This window comes from Nerophis ophidion, linkage group LG07, assembly GCF_033978795.1.
Source record: "Nerophis ophidion isolate RoL-2023_Sa linkage group LG07, RoL_Noph_v1.0, whole genome shotgun sequence".
Classification (NCBI taxonomy): domain Eukaryota; kingdom Metazoa; phylum Chordata; class Actinopteri; order Syngnathiformes; family Syngnathidae; genus Nerophis; species Nerophis ophidion.
Window position 1 is genome coordinate 52,863,889 of NC_084617.1, and position 23,619 is coordinate 52,887,507.

Consider the following 23,619-nt stretch of genomic DNA (forward strand, 5'->3'; position numbering starts at 1 on the left):
TTTTAAGTCAGCAGACCCTCTTTCAGGTTTAACATCTGTGACCTCTGACCTCACAAATGTGCTTTTAAATTCTCACGGACAAAATCCTTTGGAAAATTTTCCCAGAAGCTTTTAACAGACAAAGGGGATTAACTCTATATTTTCTGTTATGTTTCGTTTCTGTGGATGTAATGGTCAGTTATCCCAACATTTGTAAAATGGAACTATTTAGAAAATTAATTAAAACCAAAAATAGAGATAAAGTTAATTCCCAATTGACAAATGCATTTTTTAAATGGTGGCATTATATGAGAGTTTCAAAATGTGCATCTCTGCCTCTATTGCATCATGTTTGCATCATCCTGTCGTTAGTCTGATTAGTCCCAGACTTTGATTAGGCCACATGTGCTTCCTGTCAGTCAGTAGCCGCGCTGAAACTAAACCAGTGTCCTTAAATAAGACAGGTTTGTGGCGACATTGTCGCTATTTAATAGATAAAATGTTCTGTATTTATGGTACCCACAATGCCACAACTTATCTTCACTTCTCTACTAGTGGTTAAAGCAGATCTTTTTTCCGGTAGATGTCTAAAAAATAATGTGTGTGTATATGCCAGGCTGGTTGTGCATGTGTGTGACCACTGTAATACTATTTTCCTTTCTGGGAAGAGTTTCTCAACTTATTTGAGTGCCATCAGAGAGCATTAGAAGTATTTTCCATCCATCCATCCATCTTCTTTCGCTTATCCGAGGTCGGGTCGCGGAGGCGGCAGCCTAAGCAGGGAAGCCCAGACTTCCCTCTCCCCAGCCACTTCTTCTAGCTCTTCCAGGGGGTTCCCGAGGCGTTCCCAGGCCAGCCGGGAGACATAGTCTTCCCAACGTGTCCTAGGTCTTCCTTGTGGCCTCTTACCGGTTGGACGTGCCCTAAACACCTCCCTAGGTAGGCGTTCAGGTGGCATCCGGACCAGATGCCCGAACCACCTCATCTGGCTCCTCTCGATGTGGAGGAGCAGCGGCTTTAATTTGAGGTCCTCCCGGATGGCAGAGCTTCTCACCCTATCTCTAAGGGAGAGCCCAGCCACACATGCGGAGGAAATGAATTTCGGCCGCTTGTACCCGTGATCTTATCCTTACGGTCATGACCCAAAGCCCATGACCATAGGTGAGGATGGGAACGTAGATCGACCGGTAAATTGAGAGCTTTGCCTTCCGGCTCAGCTCCTTCTTCACCACAACGGATCGGTACAACGTCCGCATTACTGAAGACGCTGCACCGAGCCGCCTGTTGATCTCACAATCCACTCTTCCCCCACTCGTGAACAAGACTCCTAGGTACTTGAACTCCTCCACTTGGGGCAGGGTCTCCTCCCCAACCCAGAGATGACACTCCACCCTTTTCCGGGAGAGAACCTTGGACTCGGACTTGGAGGTGCTGATTCTCATTCCGGTCGCTTCACGCTCTGCTGCGAACCGATCCAGTGAGAGCTGAAGATCCTGGCCAGATGAAGCCATCAGGACCACATCATCTGCAAAAAGCAGAGACCTAATCCCGCGGCCACCAAACCGGAACCCCTCAACGCCTTGACTGCGCCTAGAAATTCTGTCCATAAAAGTTATGAACAGAATCGGTGACAAAGGACAGCCTTGGCGGAGTCCAACCCTCACTGGAAATGTGTCCGACATACTGCCGGAAATGCGGACCAAACTCTGAAACTGATCGTACAAGGAGCGGACCGCCACAATAAGACAGTCCGATACCCCATACTCTCTTAGCACTGCCCACAGGACTTCCCGAGGGACACGGTCGAATGCCTTCTCCAAGTCCACAAAGCACATGTAGACTGGTTGGGCAAACTCCCATGTACCCTCAAGAACCCTGCCAGGAGTATAGCGCTGGCCCACAGTTCCACGACTAGGACGAAAACCACACTGTTCCTACTGAATCCGAGGTTCGACTATCCAGCATAGCCTCCTCTCCAGTACACTGCAATAAACCTTACCGGGAAGGCTGATGAGTGTGATATCACGGTAGTTGGGACACACTCTCCGGTCCCCCTTCGTAAAGAGAGGGACCACCACCCCGGTTTGCCAATCCAGAGGTACCTCCCCCGATGTCCACGCGATGCTGCAGAGTCTTGTCAACTAAGACAGCCCCACAGCATCCAGAGCCTTAAAGAACTCCGGGCCGATCTCATCCACCCATGAGCCCTTGCCACCAAGGAGCTTTTTAACTACCTCGGCAACCTCAGCCCCTGAAATAGGAGAGCCCACCACAGATTCCCCAGGCACTGCTTCCTCATAAGAAGACGTGTTGGTGGGATTGAGAAGGTCTTCGAAGTATTCCTTCCACCTATCCACAACATCCGCAGTTGAGGTCAGCAGAACACCATCCGCACCATGAACGGTGTTGACAGTGTACTGCTTCCCCTTCCTGAGGCGGCGGATAGTGGTCCAGGATCGATTCAAAGCCGTCCGGAAGTCGTTTTCCATGGCTTCCACGAACTCCTTCCATGTCCGAGTTTTTGCCTTCGCGACCGCTGAAGCTGCACACCGCTTGGCCTGGTGGTACCTGTTCACTGCCTCCAAAGTCTTATGAGCCAAAAGAACCCTATAGGACTCCTTCTTCAGCTTGACGGCATCCCTCACCACTGGTGTCCACCAACAGGTTCTAGGATTACCGCCCCTACAGGCACCAACTACCTTGCGGCCACAGCTCCAATCAGCTGCCTTGACAATAGCGGTGCGGAACATGGTCCACTCGGACTCAATATCCAGCACCTCCCTCGTGACATGTTCAAAGTTCTTCCAGAGTTGGGAATTGAGACTTTCTCTGACAAAAGACTCTGCCAGACGTTCCCAGCAAACCCTCACAATGCGTTTGGGCCTGCCAGGTCTGTCCGGTATCCTCCCCCACCATCGCAGCCAACTCACCACCAGGTGATGATCGATAGAAAGCTCCGCCCCTCTCTTCACCCGAATGTCCAAAACATGAGGCCGCAAAACCGATGACACAACTACAAAGTTGATCATGGAACTGCGGCCTAGGGTGTCCTGGTGCCAAGTGCACACCCTTTTGTTTGAACATGGTGTTTGTTATGGACAAACTGACGAGCACAAAAGTCCAATAACAAAATACTCCTCGGGCTCAGAAGTATTTTCATTATTTAAAAACTATTTATGCAAGAGTTCCTACAGTGCAGTTACGTGTGTCACACTCATAACGGCAATGTTGATACTTTGCGTCCTTTAAGGCAGTGGTCCCCAACCTTTTTGTATCCGCGGACCGGTCAACGCTTAATAATTTGTCCCGCGGCCCGGGGGGGTGTCCTTTTTTTTTCTTTCTTCTTTTTCATGAAAAAGGGATGTTTTTGTCATGAAAAAGGGAGTTTTTTGTGGTTGGTGCACTATTTGTAAGTGTATATTGTGTTTTTTATGTTGATTTGATAAAAAAATAAAAATAAATTTTTTTATTTTTATTTTTTTATTTTTTTTTATAAAAAATTCTTCTGCGGCCCGGTACCAATCGGGCCACGGCCCGCGGCCCGGTGGTTGGGGACCACTGCTTTAAGGCACTGTTTCTTCCCATTGTGGGTTTGAGATTGCTCCTTTAAGGGCCGCCCAAAAATATGTTTCTCGGGTGTAATTGACATGGGCTGCAGCAGTACTCAGCTGCAATATACCTTTCCACCACTTGTCGCAGCACTGACAATATCAGACAAACAGAAGCAAAAGACATAGAGATGTTTTTAAGAGCAAACATTATGGCTAATCTCTTGAAGCTGTATTTTAATTTTCACTTTAATTTTATGGATAGTTTAAACATATTTTATTATTAATTTAGTTTATTTATTTTAGTAGTAGATAATTGCATATGAATTTGTTTATAAAAGTGTAGTTTTTGAGTCTGTTCTTAGCCTGATCATACATAAACGACCATTAATTTTCATGAATCCTTGTTGGCGCATCAGGCGAGGAAAAAACAATTAAATTCATAACTGTTCACAACTGTTTTATATACTTAATGATAACATTACTAGATGTACTTTAAAATGTTTTCATATCAGACATCCTGTACAAAGAAAGTGGGTGTCTACTAGGGGTGTAACGGTACGTGTATTTGTATTGAACCGTTTTGGTACGGGGGTTTTGGTTCGGTTCGGAGGTGTACCGAACGACACGGAAATATTGAGTAGCGCACCGCACGTTTTGTAAACAATGCACACCGAGGCACCATGAATTGAATTACGTGGACCCCGACTTAAACAAGTTGAAAAACTTATTCGGGTGTTACCATTTAGTGGTCAATTGTACGGAATATGTACTGTTCTGTGCAATCTACTAATAAAAGTTTCAATCAATCAAAAAAAAAAAAACACGGCATGCTAACAACGACTGACTGGGCTGCGATAGACTGACCACACCTCCTCTTTTCACTGGATATGTCCTCTTTGCTGAGCTCTCCAGGTGGAGTTTCTTAAATACCTCGAATGTCCGGCATTTTAAGTTAGGGTTGCGTGTATTTTCAATGTACGTTCGGGTTTAGAAGGAAAACAAAAGTGAACAAAACAAAACAAAAAGTGGTGCGCGCAGCAGCATTGGTGAGGGAGGGACAGAGACAGAGAGAGCGAGAGAGTTATGGGAAACGCACATGTGTCGCCAGGCTCTGCTTTTTACCCATAGATTTATCAGATTTTATTTTTCATTATTTATAGCAGGGGTGTCAAAAGTGTGCCCCAGCGGCCATTTACGGCCCACAGCTAATGTTTTAAAGGCCCACGGCACATTCTAAAAATACTATTAAAATAAACAAAAACAAAAGTGAAATAAAAAAGCTTAAAGGCTAAATGTAATTTATAAAAAGTTGCAACGTTGACCAATAAAACAAAGCTGTTTTTTTTCTTTCAAACTGTCATTGCTCAAAACTTAATATTGAATCAAAATCAATATTATGAATTATTGACCTATCCAAGTTTCCGATTACTTCATATCAAATATTCCACTAAGAAAAATATTTTTGGTAGAAGATTTAGCAAATTTGTTAAATAAATAATCAAAAAATTTATATTTTGTTTTCTTACTGTACCGAAAATGAACCGAACCATGACCTCTGAACCGAGGAACGTACGAACCGAAATTTGTGTGTACCATTACACCCCTAGTGTCTACAGTAACTATGAAAGTGCATTACTGGTAGGGCTGGATGATATGGCCTTTTTAATATCTCTGTATTTTTACGCCATATCGCAATATACGATATATATCTCGGTATTTTCTTCTTAGCCTTGAATTAACACTTGATACATATAATCACAGCAGTATGGTGATTCTATGTGTCTACATTAAAACATTCTTGTTCATACTGCATTAATATATGCTCATTTTAAACTTTCATCCAGAGAAGGAAATCACAACTAAGTCTATTGGCCAAAACTGTATTTATTAAACAGTTATTAGCAGGTGACTTTTCAAATGATGCTACATATTAGCAGTAATGCTACTTTTGGTAGCAATGCTTGTGCCCCACACTTGACAAATTGAAGTTGTCTATTCGACATATTCCCGCTTGAAGCCGAACCACCGCCAGACGATGGACCCTGTGCTGTTTTTCTTGGAAATTAATTCTCACTTCATTTGTTACCGGATTTGCACCTTCTTTCTCTCGTATTACCACCAGCAACACTGCGCTACCATCACAGCTAACGGTAGCCACGCTGCTACCTCTCTGCTCCGTGAGGGCTTATACATATGTGACGTATGGCGTGACAGTATGTGACGTTTGTAAGTTTGTGCGCTTGCTGTCTGTGAGAAGGAGAGACAAGGAGAGACAAGCCCGCAGCTTAAAACAACTGCGTGAGACCATATACTCGAATATTACGATATAGTCATTTTCTATATCGCACAGAGACAAACCCGCGATATATCGCGTATATTGATATATCGCCCAGCCCTAATTGCTGGTGTGCGTTACTGATTTAAATTAGATCCAATTGTCCTTTGTGTTGGTCTAAGTGTACTACATAATACTGAGAGCTGTTTTTACCGTATTTCCGGACTATATAGCGCACCGGTATATAAGACACACCTACTAAATTTAATAGAATTAAATATTTCCCATATATGATCCGCACCGGACGATAAGCTGCAGATATATATATTGTGAAATTAGTTACTTACACAGAAATATTTTTTTAAATGGTTATTTACATACTTACATGGTTTCCTAATGGTTCCTATAATAAGGCAGTAAAACAGCTGATCAAACAAAACAGTAGTCATCGTCATGGACCCACTAGCTGCGCTCCAATTAGATGACGTCTTGGTGAATTTACTGAGGAATGTGTGAAACTGAAACAATACAATAAGAATGGCATTGTAAGTTAATAATTCTAAAACAGACACTAGTAAGCGTGTTAGCGTAGGCTAGCTTCATTACATTACAATAGCATGTACAAATATGCATGTCTCCACTCAAGCTGATCCCCTGCTTGCCCCACTATGGACTGTACTCTCACACTATTAACTCGATCCACTCTACGTCCATTTCACCGGTCCCCTCCAAGGTTTGTCATTGTATCCCTTTGGGTTGAGGTTTTTCTAGCAGAGATCTGGGATCCGAGCCGAAGATGTCGTTGTGGCTTGTGCAGCCCCTTTGAGACACTAGTGATTAAGGGCTACATAAATTAGGGTTGTCCCGATCTGATATCTGGATCAGATCAGCCGCCGATATTTGCCAAAAAAGTGCGTATCGGCAAGGCATGGGAAAATGCCGATCCAGTTTTTAAAAAAAATTCGGTCCATGTTTTTCAACGCACCAATTTAAATAATACATTCCACTCTTCTGCTGCTCCCTAAACTCCGTTCCGCATTTTCCATCACACCTTCAACACATCCACAGGTCTGTGTCCTAACCGTTAAAACGGCCAGGTGAATTAAAAGTTACGGTAAAAATGTCAGCTGTGTGGGATTATTTTACCCTACAAAACGAAAAAGATGAACATAGCGAAAACAATCTGCCAGCCACATTACAGGCAACCAATGGTCGCTGCTAGAGAAAACTGCAACAATTATTAAATCCTTCCAAGAGCTGACAGCCGAGGTTAGTGCGACATGCTTTCTAGATAGTGAGAGCGAAGAACTCATAGGGATTCAAACCATGAAGGCCACCTAACTCGATGCGGTGCGCGCACGTTTTGACCATGTGGAAACTGAACCCCTCTATGCCATGGCAACAATGCTAGATCCACGCTACAAAGACAAGTAAGTGCTCTATAATTATTTGAGCATGTTATAAGCTTCAGTACTATATTGAAAATATTTTACTCTACAGCTTGCATTTATTTCTTTGTCAGTATTTCAGTAGCCTAATGTTTCATAGATATAAGGTGATGGGAATGTATTATTATTATTATATTATTTATTATTGTTATCATTCTTTTTTTCTTACAGTTATTTGATGGGTGAGGAAATGAATGTAACTGTTGATCATTTTTTATCTATTTTGTGTATTACTTGTTGTCATTGAACATTAATATGTGGAGACCATCTGAAACAATATAAAATAATTGATATATCTTTATCACATTTTATCCAAATGTTAAAGTTCTTCACTAATGCTACCAACTTGGATCAGGCAAAGGAGGCACTAAAGGTAGAGGTGATGAAAATGGAACAAGAACTGAAGACCATGCCCTCTAAAGAAGGTGTGGCTGAGGCTGAGACAGCAAGGCAAACACCAAGAAGGGAAGCTGGAAGCTCAACCAGCAGCCTCGACAGCTACTTTGACGAGATACTGGAGGAGAGCAGCACAGCATGTCCATCTGAGCAGCAGATCACCCCAGGGGCACTGTTTCAGTTGGAGAGCTACCTCAGTGAGCCACCAGCTGGGCGTAAGAGCAATCCTTTTCACTACTGGAGAGACAATCAGTCTCCACTACCCGCCCTGGCAGAAACAGCAGCCAAGTTCCTCAGTGCTCCTTGCACCAGTGTTCAGAGTGAGAGTCTTTTTAGCACAGCCTCACTCATCATTGATGAACACAGGAGCAGGCTGACACTCGAGCATCTTGAAGTGCTCGTCTTTGTTCGAAAGAATCTCCCCATTATGCTTATTCAAGAGCAAGTATTGATGCTGAGTTATAGACATTTTATCCCACTCAGGTTGTGTGTTTCGCTTTATTTAATAATGTTTAGAGCATTATTTGCACTTTATACTGTTCACTTTTTTACTGTTCAATGATGCCATTTCTGTTTGTCATGTATCATTTTGTCTTTGTGTTTATCCTTGAATAAAAAGGTCAGTTTCTTGTTACCAACAATTGTGTATTATTCAAACTCACCTAATTCAGCTAGCTAGTTTTTATCAAGAGTACTAAAACCATTTTCAACATGAATCTGACAACTAAGTAGGCTAAATAACTTTAAACTTTAATACATTCTCGAATAGGCCAGTATCGGTATCGGATCGGATGTGCAAAAACATCGGTATAGGATCGGAAGTGCAAAAACCTGGATCGGGACATCCCTAATATAAATACATTTCAATTGATGTATTGAAGAAAACACTCCTACACAGATGGGAGGGTTTAGTAGGTATGAATTGTTTAGTTGTATTGTAAAACTTACAAATGTTGATTGGAGCGATGAATGAAAAATCATTTCGAGCAAAAACGCTATGGGCAATTTTACTTCCAGTTCAAAGCATTAAAACAGGAAGTACATTTTAAACCCGTAACACCTGCAGTGACCAAACTCATCCTAAAGATGGCACTGTAGCACAAACAGTAACACACCTTTTCAATGTCTCTGTTTGTGTTTGATGAAAACTATTGAACACATTAGATAATTGCCAGTGGCGAATAAAAATCCTTAAATTAGTTGCACCATTTTATAAGCGGCAGGGTGCAAAGCGTATTAAAAAAGTAGCAGCTTATAGTCTGCAAATTACGGTAATTTTATTATTAATAATACTACTCTGAAACTGATAATTTTTGAAGAGCAAAACAACTATTTTTAGAAATACAAATGAACTTTTAACTGTTGTTTCTTTTTTTTGTCGTTGTGTTTTTTAATGTCACAAACAAACCGCCAGTTAGTGTTTTTTTTTATATCTTTTTTTTTTTTTTTTTTAAAGGTGTCTTGAGCTATGCGAATATTTGCTAAATATATCAAGAACAGTTGCTGAAATGGCAACACTGATCCCTCCTGCTAAGTCTTCTTATTCTTTGGCAGACCCTTTGAGATGTGTTATCAAGTAGTTAGAATGCACACCGCCACATACTGTATTGAATTGGAACAACAAGCTACATTCACAGACATTATAATTAGGGTTGCTTGATATATGCAATATAAATGATATTCATTTGGTCAATAACATGCCCTTAATTTGCTGAAATGCATATTGTGAATGTCTGTATTTTGACATTTTGTGGAATGTACTTTATGTGTACAGAGATGCTTTTATTTTGACATGCACAGTGGCATCAAAGAGTCAGATTTCCATGTTGGAAATCAGTTTCTTAGTCACATCACTGCTGAAGCTGCATTTTTCAACTTCTTGTAAGTTTTTGTGTTTCGAAGGCATTGTTTGTATTTGTTTTAGAAATGTATTATATAACTTTTATGTTATGTTGTGCTGAATTCATTGAAATTGTGAAGTTTGTAAACCTTTGATTCCCCCATCACAATTGATTCATGTCTTATGCCTTTGAATAATTAAGAATAATTACATGTTATCTTTCACTTCTAATCCTATGCAGTCATTTATTTATGTATATTTGTATGTTTTCTCTAGTTTCACTCTGGTTCATACTGGATTTGACAGTGCTGCCTATTTAAGCACTTGGAGCTTGCATGCTACTTTCTGACTCTCATTTTTATTTTGTATAGAGTTTGGCTGGCTATTGACTTGTGTCCACTTACACACACAAAGAGAACAGTACAGCCCACAACCGAGTTTTTAAAGCTATCGTTCTATCGTGATAATGCATTGTAGATGCGTCCTGTAAATTTGACAGCGACAAGCAAACAAAAGCATCCTCAACGCAATGTAGCGTCTTCACTAGCAAGCTAGCGGAAAATGTCCCTCCACAGTGCAGCTTTTAGATCACTGATTTAAACTAAACTGTTTCTTACATGTGTTTTCTCACTGGACGACTTGATATGGAGGTTAATTTGTGTCTTCAATATGAAAGCTTTTTTTTTTTTTACTGAATTTATGTGACTTAACGTTTTGCTTTTGAATTGTGAACAGCATTATTGTACATCCAATTGGGCTGACAATTTCAATGCAAATAAATTAAGTGTAAAAAACAAATCTGTGTATAAAAATTCAGTGCTGAAAAATTAGGTATTTGAAAACAGCATAAAAAAGCAGTTAACTGGGCTACCTGGCCATAATTCAACATAATTAACATTTCAGTGTGGCCCGCTGGATATTTTCAAACCATAGAAATGATTCCACCGTTTAGAATCTGCACCTTTGAGTGACATACGAAGCTCTGGAAATGAACAGGATGGGTCAGAGTCGGTGAGGCTTGCTTTCAGAGCAACAAAGTCCCACATTCTATATTTTGATGTAGTCGGGCTTTTTAATATCTCGATATTTTTAGGCCATAGCACGATATATAGCTCGATATTTTGCTTTAGCCTTGAATTAACACTTGATGCATATAATCACAGCAGTACGATGACTCTATGTGTCTACATTAAAACATTCTTTTTCATACTGCATTAATACATGCTCATTTTAAACTTTCATGCAGAGGGAAATCACAACTAAGTCAATTGACCAAAACTATATTTATGAAACAGTTATTAAGCAGTGGCACAAACATTCATGTCATTTCAAAAAAGAAAGTGCAAAATTGTCAGAGACATTTTAAAACAAGCTCTGAGTGCACTTTTGTGCATGATGTCACTAAGATGTCATATCAAAACAACACTAAAATAAAGTGCACTTTTTGTCCAGAACGCCACAACAATAGTTCAAAACAAATAAAGTGCACTTTTGTGCATGATGTCACACAAGATATTTCAATAACTCAAATAAAAATGAGCTGCAAAGTAGTAATAATTTCAATTTCCCCTTGGGGATTGATGAAGTGTTTCTGATTCTGAGTTCTGATTCTATATCTGATCTGGAAATCAAATTGTGTACAACCTTCGCTATGTGGTAGGTTACTGTGGACGTTATCTCCTTACGTTGTGGACTATTTTTTCATACGGTGTTCATCTGGAAATGTTTGCCTCGTCATTTTGTTGGTGTGGCACCGAACGGCGATGTTGACATGCGGAGTTAGCACTCTTCATTCTCTAGCGGGTGACTTTTAAAATGATGCTACATATTAGCAATAACACTACTTATTGTAGCAACGCTTTAGCCCCACACTTGACACATTGCAGTTGTCTGTTCGACATATTCCCACTTGAAGCTAAACCACCGCCAGACGATGGACCCTGTGCTATTTTCTTGGGAATTAATTCTTCCTTCATTTGTTACCATATTCGCAGCTTCTTTCTCTTGTACCACTCGCACCACAGCTAACATTACCCATGCCGCTACCTCTTTGCTCCACGAGGGCATATATGTATGTGACGTATGTAAGAAGGTGTGCTTGTTTGTCTCTGTGAGAAGCAGAGGCAAGAAAGAGTGAGAAGAGCCTGTAGTGTAATACCAGCAGCTAAAGGCAACTGAGTGAGAACGTATACTCGAATATCACAATATAGTCATTTTCTATATCGCACTGAGTCTGATTGCCATATAATTCAGTAAAATAACTAAAGTTAACTCCGATTTTGAGATGGTCTGTTTAGTATTTTACTGAAAAAGACACTCGAATGTACATGAACATACAGAATGTGGGATTTACAATATTAACTATGAACCATAAAACACTGACTATTTAATATATAAGATATTTGCTCCTCTAATGCAGACCACCTTCTTGATTGACATCCTTTATAATCAAGCAACAGCAAAAAAGATGCAATGAACACAGCGAAAAATAAAGGCAAAAGGATAAAAAAAAAAGCCATCCACTTATTGGATATACAAACCCAAAACCAGTGAAGTTGTACGTTGTGTAAGTCATAAACACAACACAATGATTTGCAAATCCTTTTCTAATTATATTAAATTGAATGGACTGCAAAGACAAGATATTTAATGTTCAAACTGAGAAACTTATTTTTTTTTTTGCAAATAATTATTTAATTTAGAATTTAATGGCAGCAACACAATACAAAAAAGTTGGCACAGGGGCAGTTTTACCACTGTGTTACATGGCCTTTCCTTTTAACGGACCAATTTTTGAAGCTTTTCAGATGGAATTATTTCCCATTCTTGCTTGATGTACAGCTTAAGTTGTTCAACAGTCGTCCCCATTGTGGTTATTTAGGCTTCATATTGCGTCACAAATTTTCAATGGGTAACCGGTCTAGACTACAGCCAGGCCACTCTAGTACCCGCACTCTTCTACTATGAATCCACGCTGTTGTAACACGTGGCTTGGCATTGTCTTGCTGAAATAAGCAGGGGCGTCCATGATAACATTGCTTGGATGGCAACGTATGTTGCACCGAAACCTGTATGTACCTTTCAGCATTATTGTTGCCTTCACAGATGTGTAAGTTACCAATGCTTTGGGCACTAATACACCACCATACCATCACAGATGCTGGCTTTTGAACTTTGCGCCTATAACAATCCGGATGGTTCTTTTCCTCTTTTGTCCAGAAGACATGACATCCACAGTTTCCAAAAACAATTTGAAATGTGGACTCATCAGACCACAGAACACTTTTCCACTTTGTCCATCTTAGATGAGTTCAAACCCAGCGAAAGCGGCAGAGTTTCTGGGTGTTGTTGATAAATGGCTTTCGCTTTTTGTAGTAGAGTTTTAACTTGCATTTACAGATGTAGCGACAAACTGTAGTTACTGACAGTGGTTTTCTGAAGTGTTCCTAAGCCCATGTGGTGATATCCTTTATACACTGATGTTGCTTTTTGACGCAGAACCGCCTGAGTGATCGAAGGTCTGTAATATCATTTCTTACATGCAGTGATTTCTCCAGATTCTCTTAACCTTTTGATGATGTTACGGGCCATAGATGGTGAAATCCATAATTTTTTTGCAATAGCTCGTTGAGAAATGTTCCTAAACTGTTGGACAATTTGCTCACGCATTTGTTCACAAAATGGTGACCGTCGCTCCATCTTTGTTTGTCAATGACTCAGCATTTCATGGAAGCGGCTTTTATACCCAATCATGGCACCCACCTGTTCCCAATTAGTCTGTTCACCTATGGGATGTTCCAAATATGGGTTTGATGCGCATTTCTTAACTTCCTGTGTCTTTTTTGCTACTTGTGCCAGCCTTTTCGAAACATGTTGCAAGCATTAGATTCCAAATGAGCTAATATTAGCAAAAAATAACACTTTTCCATTTTGAAAGTTAAGTATCTTGTGAATTCAATTGAATATAGGTTGAAAATTATTTCCAAGTCAATGTATTTTGTTTTTAATTACGATTTACACAACATGCCAACTTCACTGGTTTTGGTGTTTGTAATATCACTGTTCCTATGGTCACCGTAGTGTGTTGTTCATCTATTAATGACCAAACGTTGTCTTGTGAACATTGAGCTTACACTCAAACATGTATTCCTCCCTTAATGAATGCATCCAAACATCTATAGTTAAGTTGAAGTTAAAGTACCACTGATAGTCACAAACACACTAGGTATTGTGAAATTAACCTCTGAGGCCCAAGCTCCTCTTTGACCCATCCCCTTGTTCCACCCTCCTGTAACTACTTGGTATTTGATCGATACCCAAACTTGTTGTATCGCTCAGAATTAATGTAGCCTATCCAAACAAAAGAAGAATCAAGTGCTTATTACAATTTAAAAGAAATGTAGATAGCACCATATTACAACAGAAAGTAACCTAACCACTCGTCTGACTCCCTCATAAAATGTGTGTGTGTGTGTGACATTGGCTGCACAACATTGTGTGCTTAACACCACTCAGCATCTTCAGCATACCGGAGTCTGGGGGCTGAATGATTCAAACATTTTTGTCAGTCATGAGCTTGGTGATTCACTCGCGTGGCATGCAATGCATCGTCCTAATGAAAACATTATACCATCTGAAAGCTCCCCCCACCATAACCATCACCACCACCCTGGTGTCTGGCCAGTGGAAATGTGAGCAGATCTTGAGCATACTCTGTAATTTTTGGCTGTGGTGGAGGGCCTCAGCGCAGCCTCAGGCTTTAGGCTTTGCCGCCGCTCAGCCTCAATCACGTCACATGAAAAACTGCTGAGTGTGAGATGCTCTCTGTCTCGCTTCCTGTGCGTGTGTGTGAAAGATTTTCTCCCTTGCCTCACTTTTATGATATGTGCAGCTTCCCCCGGTCATTTCTTTAAATTCACTTTAATATGTGTGTGTGTTTCAGTGATATGTGATAGCAGCAGCATGCCGTACGTGGACCGTCTGAATCGTGTGTGTGGCTTCTTGGATATCGAAGAGAAGGAGAACAGCTGCCGTTTCCAGAGGCGCTACTTCATCCTGGATACACAGGGGAATGCTTTTCTGTGGTACATGGACAACCCTCAGGTGCTTTGTGCATCACTAAATGACACAACACACTTGCACAAACAGCAATGGGGAACTAAGCCTGGGTAAACAATGGTGTGCGTGTTTTTCATGCAGAACCTGCCCAGTGGAGCAAGCTTTGTTGGCAGCCTGAGACTAACGTATATCTCCAAGGTAAACTCCCTGTTAGCTTTCACTTGGGCCCCCTGTGGAAATTTCGTATGTGCTCACTCCAATGTCCACTTCATTGCATACACCTGCACAATTTAAAGAGATCCAAAAGGAGGTTTTTACATACATGCCACTTTTCCAAGGCTGACTAGAAAGCACAGACCTTCGCCAAGGTGGAAAGATAATTTTCTGCATATCAAAACAAAATATTTATTGCAAAAAAAAAACTATTTACTTGTATTAACATTGTTGCATGTGTAAAAGTGTATTTCTTTCGAGATATAAAGACGCGCTATGTTAAGTGCCGTGGGGGTTTTGAAATAAGGCACTCCCGACAAGTTGATCTTCTTTTCCGTGAAATAAGTCTACTTTGGCATATTTTCCAATCTCATCACAATCACAACGTGCTGTGGTATAAGGTCTGCTTCATTGATTCTTCAATATTTTGAAGCAAATAGCCTTTTTTGTAAATTCCACAGCGATTCCCTCCTCCTTTCCACGCTGGTTTGTTGTCTTTTGTCTTTGGAACACATACATAGGTAGAACAATGGACAGAACTTGTCAAAAGGCAATAAAACACAGAAAAGGCACTCACGCTGAAGAGCTAAGAATTGACTATTAATGTACTGAGCAGCAAGTGACGTGGAGGGCTTTGCCTTTCCCAAAATACTGCGTCCTGCGGCACAAAATGACTACAGGCGGGACACAATATGAATGAATGAAGCGTTTTTTACACGGAAGCATATTAGGCTCGATCTAAAAGTTTGTAAATTGAAAAATTCGCGAATAATAATAATAATTTTGCTAAACGTAATTAAACTTCTGGGGACTCCATACGGTTTGTAAAATATACATTTGTATTAGTTGCTACACTCATTAAGGGCCCTATTCTCCCGTTTGCGCCTTTAGTGTCTTTGGACTTATGCATGTTCTTCTTAATTTGTATGCTCCCATCCAGCCTGCGATAACCCTACAATTACAATTACTAACCCTGATTACAAAAATAAATATTAATCAAATATACTGCGGAAAACGGGACTCCTAAAAACTGATAAAAAATAAATTACGCAGTGCTAAAGTTAATACATTCTAAATAAATTATATTAAATAATAATAACCTGTGTAAAAAGGAAAAGTGCAAATGTAAATACAGCTTCTCCACTTTAGTCATAGTTTTTGCACTAAAGAAACTTCTATGACTTTAGCTCACGACGTCATCTGTTTGTTTGTTTGATACAGAGTCGTTTGTAAAGAGAGTGTGGTGAACTCTGTTTCAGACGATCCCCTCAATGATTGGTCAAAAGGCACTCTCGAGACTACAGGACAGCATGTGTGCTGCCAACTTAAATAGATGGTTTACAAAAACAAACTACCCTTGAATCTCAGTTAAACTAAAATAATGCTATTTGATAACCGCAGAAGAGAAAGTGAAAAACAAATACAAATAGATGGACAATGAAGAGTAATAGAAACCCATTTTGGGGTGTAATAATAGATGATAGCGGATCAAAAAAGTTTTTCTAAGTCTAAAAGCACAGGCATCGCTCAGCAATTACAAACAGTACAGTAGAGGCAGCCTCTACAGTTGGCATATTTCACACACAAGTCATAATTACTCTGTGATTGCTGGTCCAAAGCTAACGAAGATTTTGGCAAAATGAGGGTAATAAGTTATATTTATAGTCGTTTTGTGTATTTTTTTTTACGTTTATTGCGCTTTTGGGTGCGTGTTATGGAGCCTGCTGGTTACTCAACACTGCATGAATGTACTGCAGCAACAGAGTGCATCAAATATGGCCACAAAAAATAAAAGCACGTTTTAATTGTAAGTTTATGAAATGGAGTATGTTTAGAATTATATTTAGACTTATTTTAGTTGATTTTGTGAGGAAAACTAACGGCACTCATCCTTGGTAGCAAAGATGGCGCCTATTGGCCTTACTTTCTTTATACATGGCTCTGGTTTGGTGGAAAAGTCTATTACAACTGAGTACCACTGCGGCCTATATCGACCACAGCTCAGAAACAGATATTTTTGGGCGGCCCAAGAGTGGGCGGCCATATGCTTAAGAAATGTTGATTTAAACATTGTAAAAATCTTATCATGTACAGTATGTTTAATATCTGTAGATAAATTACCTTAAATAAAATAGCTGCTTTTAAGGAGACAAAAAATGTTTAGTTTTTTTTGGAAACTATGTATCAGACAATGGTGACATTCAACGGATATAAAATTTGGAAACAGGATTTTAGAACGTCTTAACTCTGGCTATATTTTCCAAAATTATTGTGCTGAAACATAGTTTGTAATTGCATTAGCAGACTAAACACAAAAGAAAATAGGTTCTCATTTAAAAACATGAATAAGTCTGTCCAAACTTTTAACTACATTTTGTATATACTGTACCTGACTCCTCATGCCTAAATCTTTTCTGTAACCCATAACAGGATGCGTAAAACAAAATGCATAAACATATTGGGAACCATCCAGAATGTGTCCTACGGGATACATCACGCTTCTCTAAAAGTATGCTTTTTTTGGGTTACCTCTGTATAAAGCAGCACAGATGTGCAAGCCCATGACTAAACATGTGGGTCAATCAATACCTCTTTGACAATGTTTATCATTCCTAGTAAGATGGAACTGGTAGATGTACCTAATGAAGTGACCAGTGAGTGTGTACAGAGAAGGAGAGCAGTGTGCTGTTAGACGGATAGAAGCAATCTGAGCTATCTGCAGCTGAAGCTGATGGTCACATGCAAAAGAGCTGCTGACGTTTTCCAGATGTGGACTTCAGCAGAGATAATCACATCCGTCTTCAGTGTTGACAGCTCCTCTCTGGACAGTCTAAGTCAAACAATGCATTCTTTATAACTCCGCAATCACTTATTTCCCTTTTTCAGGAAGAGTAATTGAAAAAATATTTCTTTAATATGACTTTTTTTCAAGTTTAATAAACAAAACCTATTCATTTTAATGAAATATGGAACGGTAATTTTAGTACAGAGCCCAGAGCATAATACTACCACCATCATGCTTGACAGTAGGTGTGGTGTTCCTGGGATTAAACACCTCACCTTTTCTCCTCCAAACATATTGCTGGGTATTGTGGCCAAACAGCTCAATTTTTGTTTAATCTGACCACAGAATTTTCCTCCAGAAGGTCTTATCTTTGTCCATGTTGTCCTTTAAATATACAACAATAGCAACAAAAAAATAGCTAAAAAAAAGTATTGACAAACAAAGTTGCACTTCAATTTTGGGCAAGTAGGCGTAGGTCAAGTTGTACATTTCTTAAGTGACAATCAAGTTAGAACCTTCTTAAACAAAAGTGTAAAGAAACAATATAAACACTATAGTTTAAACAGATATATTAACAAGTCATATGCAAAACACATTTAAGCTTGGTAGATTCCAAGTGAGGAACACAGACATGACAACTTAACAGCACTATTAAAAAATGTTAGTTTTATAACAGTATTAAATGTCAGCAAGTCTTTGGCGATATATTTAACCACACTTTCTGTGAGCGCACACCATGATGCACTGTTTTTTTTACTCTGACTGGTAATCTGGCTTCTTCAGCAAAGGCGGTGTGAGTGCGAAGTGATTTTGGTCTGTCGAATGGTTGTGTTTTTAAGTTGCTGTCTTTGTATTCGCGCACATAACTGGCTTCTTGGTGTTGATAGGCTCATCTTGTTCCAAAGGTTTAAAATTAAATTTTCCCACGTTGGTACGCTGGCATTTGGTTTTGTGATTATTTTGTCCATGTTAGCTGCTACATGCTAAGAAGTTCCATTGTTTGATGCCAGCAGGCTAGTCGTGTCGCTGCACAAAGAGTCAAAGACACCACATTTTCAGTCATCCCACAATGGTACAAAATCCAAAATGGATACATGGATGATACAGCAGAGGATTGGGAGAATGTCATGTGGTCAGATGAAACCAAAATATAACTTTTTGGTATAAACTCAACTCCTTTCAATTGTTTGCCCCAGTCAGGGGGGGCAAACAATTAAAGTCCAAGTATAATGGGGAGATTCTTTCTAACAAAAACGAGCACTTCAAGATGCTCAGGTGTCAGCCTGCTCCTGTGTTCATTAATGTTAAGTCCTAAAAAGCCTCTCCCTCTCAAGAGTCATTAAAATGTCTTACAACTTTACCACCACGCTTGACTTTACTGTGGCATGTTTTGCAGTTCACCTCTTCATCTTTTTTGTTTTGTAGGGTAAAATAATCCCACACAGCTGACATTTTTACTGTAACTTTTAATTCACACGGCTGTCTTAACGGTCAGAACACAGACCTGTGGATGTGTTAAGGTGTGCTGGAAAATGCGAAACGGTTAAGGAGCAGCAGAAGAGTGGTATGTATTATTTAAATTGGTGCATTGGAAAACACGGACCAGATTTTTTTAAAAACTGGATCTGGATCGGCATTTTCCCATGCCTTGTTGCTACGCATTTTTTTTTGGCAAATATCGGCGGCCGATCCAAATATCGGATCGGGACAACCTTAGAATATATATGTATATATATGTGTGTGTGTGTGTGTGTGTGTATATATATATCTATATCTATATAGATATATATATATCTATATAGATATAGATATATATCTAGATATAGATATATATATCTATATAGATATATATCTATATATAGATATATATCTATATATAGATATAGATATTCATCTATATCTTTATATAGATATATATATGTATATATATGTGTGTGTGTATATGTATATATATATATACGTGTGTGTGTGTGTAGATGTATGTATATATATATGTGTGTGTGTGTATATATATATATGTGTGTGTGTGTGTGTGTGTGTGTGTGTGTGTATATACGTCAATATTTTTTATAAATTAAATGTATTAATTTTTTAAAATTATGACTAGATTTACAATTGGAAAAAAATAATAATTGATTTGACTTCTATAGTTACAGATAGTCAGCTGCAATACAGTGGAACCCAACATACAAGTTAACCGCTTTTGTCGACAAAAAGAAAAGTGTAACTCATGCAGGAAATTTCTTTGAAATAATCACCAACATGCGTTGTAATGTTTTGATTTTTGTCATTATCTGTCTAGTTACACAGCAATAAAACGTGCAGAATTTCTACAGAAATGAAGGAAAAAAAGCCAAGTCAATAAACCACCGTAGGTTAAAAAATAGTATGCTTTTCAAATGGCCAAGCAATGGCTAGTCTTGGTTTCGATTATATACCATCAGCAACCGCTAACATCATCCGCCTGTCAATTAGGTGCAGACGTACAGGTTTGCTGTGTACAAAATACAATATATTGTATTTTCTCTAAGAACTGACCAAAAAATGCATACGTTTGTGTTCTTCTGTCAGGTGAATGAAGCGACGGCAAAGCAGAAGCCGAAGACAGAGTTCTGCTTTGGTGAGTCTTAATGTAAAGACTGAGTCACACTCACGCGTTGTCAAAAACTCTTTATTTAAACATGCACTAAACTCAACCAAAGCTGCAATAGCGGGTAGTCATGGAATTTGCTATTTGATATTTTTCCCTCTTCCCTTCTGCAGTCATCAATGCAGTATCCCGAAGGTACTTTCTCCAGGCCAATGATGTGATGGATATGAAGGACTGGGTCGCTGCTCTCAACCAGGCCAGCAAGATCACTGTGAGTGTTTATTAACAATTTTACATGCTTTACTTCAGAAATTTAGGATTTTGTAAAGAATTGTTTAAAGATTTTAACACTCAGATGTGGTCTCAAATTCAGTAAAAGGAACAAAGTGCAAAAGTGTAATTGCAAGATATGGTCCTTATCTACATTTGTCCAGTGGACAGATTTTTTTTTCTCAGCAAACACTGTAAGGGCCTGTATCATTTGAAAAATAAGAAAATATAAAAAGCGATACCTTAACTTAAGCGCGACCCAACTTAAGAGTGTTTTGAGATAAGAGCTGTCTCTCTACTCGTTGTTATGCAAGCAAAAATTCCCGCCATTTGTTGATGTACCAAATGTCGAAATCCAGTGAGAGCCCAAAACATCTGGTCTTACTCGCTTGTCTTACTCGCTAACATTAGCTTATAGCTAGAGATTGACATAGCTTGATTAACACTGAATTGATTAACATGGACCCCGACTTAAACAAGTTTAAAAACTTATTCGGGGATTACCATTTAGTGGTCAATTGTACGACATATGTACTGTACTGTGCAATCTACTAATAAGAGTTTCAATCAATCAATAACTTTTGTCTCCAGCCATAGGAAAGAGGAAAGTGGATATGAAGAATAATGACAAGAAGAACTGAATGAAAAAAGAAATGATCGAAAACATGATAGTGTGTCGCCAACTTGACAAATTAATTGAAGCGTATTACTGCTTGTCTGCAGAGTGAGTAGAACACCAGCAAATAATGTTAAAATAATATCTAAATGGGAGACATTTATCCATTAGAATAAGGGAAAGCTTCCGATGATGTGTTTGACGGAGAAGCAACTAGAACAGGGGTCTCAAACTCAATTTACCTGGGAGCCACTGGATGCAGAAACTGGGTGAGGCAGGGCCGCAAGAAAAAAATTCTTAAAAAATCTAACATGCACTTTTTAATGAATTCACCTTCTATGAATGGCTTTCCCGCCCTAGCAACATACTTGCCAACCCTCACTATTTTTCCGGGAGACTCCTGAATTTCAGTGCACCTCCCGACAATCTACCGGTGCAACCATTCTACTGAACTTTTCCCAATTTTCACCCGGCCGACATTATTAAGGGCTGCCGTGACTGCACTGCCTTTAACGTCCTCTACAACAGTGGTTGTCAACCTTTTTTCAGTGATGTTCCCTCTGTGAACATTTTTTTAATTCAAGTACCCCCTAATCAGAGATACAGAAGTAAAATACAGCACTATGTCATCAGTTTCTGATTTATTAAATTGTATAACAGTGCAAAATATTGCTCATTTGTAGTGGTCTTTCTTGAACTACTTGGAAAAAAAGATATAAAAATAACAAAAAAATGTTTGGAAAAATAAACAAATGATTCAATTATAAATAAAGATTTCTACACATAGAAGTAATCATCAACTTAAAGTGCCCTCTTTGGGGATTGTAATAGAGATCCATCTGGATTCATGAACTTAATTCTAAACATTTATTCACAAAAAAACAAATCTTTAACATCAATATTTATGGAACATGTCCACAAAAAGTCAAGCTGTCAACACTGAATGTTAGATTGTTGTATTATTTTTCCATAGTGTATGAACTTACATTCATACTTCATTGAAGTACTTTTCATTAATACATTTATAAAGGATTTATGAATTGCTCCTGTTTTTTAGGATGTTTTTAATAAATCTCACTTGTCCCTTGGCATACCTTCAAGTACTTCCAGGGGTCCGCGCACCCCCAAAGGAAGACTACTGCTCCACTACATGTCATCGCGCACGCTTTTATATCACACAACCAATGTGCCGGCTCTGTATCGTGTTGTGTGAGACTTGTGCAGAACAACGTCTGTGGCTGCAAGACATACTTGTTCAACAGCCATACACGTCACACTAAGGGTGGCCGTAAAAAAACTTTTAACACTGTTACAAATATGCGCCACACTGTGAACCCACACTAAACAAGAATGACACACCCTTTTTGGGTGAATTTCCGCACCCTAACACAACTTAAACACAAGAGAACAAATACCCAAAACAACTTGCAGGGCTGCAATATACAACACCTCAACCGACGCAAATAGGGAGGGTAGGGTTGTGGGGGGTTGGTGGTAGCAGGGGTGTGTATATTGTAGCTCGGAAGAGTTAGGTCTGCATGGGATTAGGGGTAATTGTTCTGGTGTGTTTATGTTGTGTTACGATACTGATGTTCTCCTGAAATGTGTTTGTCATTCTTGTTTGGTGTGGGTTCACAGTCTGGCACATATTTGTAACAGTGTTAAAAGTTTTTTTACGGCCACCCTTAGTGTGACGTGTGTAGCTGTTGATCAAATACATCTTGCAACAACACACGTGCGTCTCACATGGCCAGATGCAATGTACAACTGGGCTTGCACGCTGTCAATTCAGGATGTAGGAGGCGCTAAAGGCAGTGCCATTATGGCGCTCCCTGAATATTGTTGATCTGGTAAATATTGACAGAGGCTTTGAGAGAATCGGTGCCCTGAAATTCAGGGTTCTCCCGGGAAAATTGGGGACGTTGGCAAGTATGACTTTGTCAAGCGCCGTTCATATTAAACTCGTGGGCCGCACCAACATTAAATTGTCATATCAAAGCGCAGACCGCGTAATAACGTCTCGCGGGCCGCATGTTTGAGACCCCTGAACTAGAAGGAGATACCTTAGACGTCCACTCTCCAAGATAAGTGCTGTACATTGTTGTTACATTACTTTATAAAACTACTGTAATTGTTTGGAATACATTCTGTTGCATTATTTTTATACACACTTTCTTATCAGTCGTTAGTTTTTCTTTTTAAAAGGCATAATACATGTTAATGGTTTTCTGGTTTGGCAAGCACGAGGTATTGATTAGGGAGGCTTTGATTTGGGTTGCTTGTGTTTTGAGTTAAGAGCACTCTGACGCAGAACCATTTAAGCTCGTAAGTTTAGCTATTACTATTGGCAACACTAAATTGGCCCTAGTGTGCGAATGTGAGTGTGAATGTGTTCTGTCTATCGGTGTTGGCTCTGCGATGAGGTGGCGACTTGTCCAGGGTGTACGCCTGATTGTAGCTGAGATAGGCTCCAGCACCCCCCGTGACCCCGAAAGGGATAAGCGGTAGAAAATGGATGGATGGATGGATAATCAGGTTTGTAAAATTTATTCAAATGTGGAAATCTGCTTTTTTACGTCAAAATATCACTTTCGTGTT

The 23,619-nt window shown here is 39.5% G+C and overlaps 1 protein-coding gene across 1 annotated transcript in view; it reads left to right on the forward strand.

The window, feature by feature from the left end:
• The window catches only part of plekha2 (pleckstrin homology domain containing A2), a 53,430-nt gene that overhangs the window by 17,027 nt on the left and 12,784 nt on the right, over window positions 1-23,619 (forward strand). Inside the window, exons 2-5 of the mRNA XM_061906433.1 lie at window positions 14,432-14,592; window positions 14,689-14,745; window positions 20,117-20,165; window positions 20,309-20,406. Of these exons, the coding sequence (XP_061762417.1) occupies window positions 14,452-14,592; window positions 14,689-14,745; window positions 20,117-20,165; window positions 20,309-20,406 (345 nt within the window). The 5' untranslated portion in view covers window positions 14,432-14,451. The remainder of the gene's footprint in view (window positions 1-14,431; window positions 14,593-14,688; window positions 14,746-20,116; window positions 20,166-20,308; window positions 20,407-23,619) is intronic.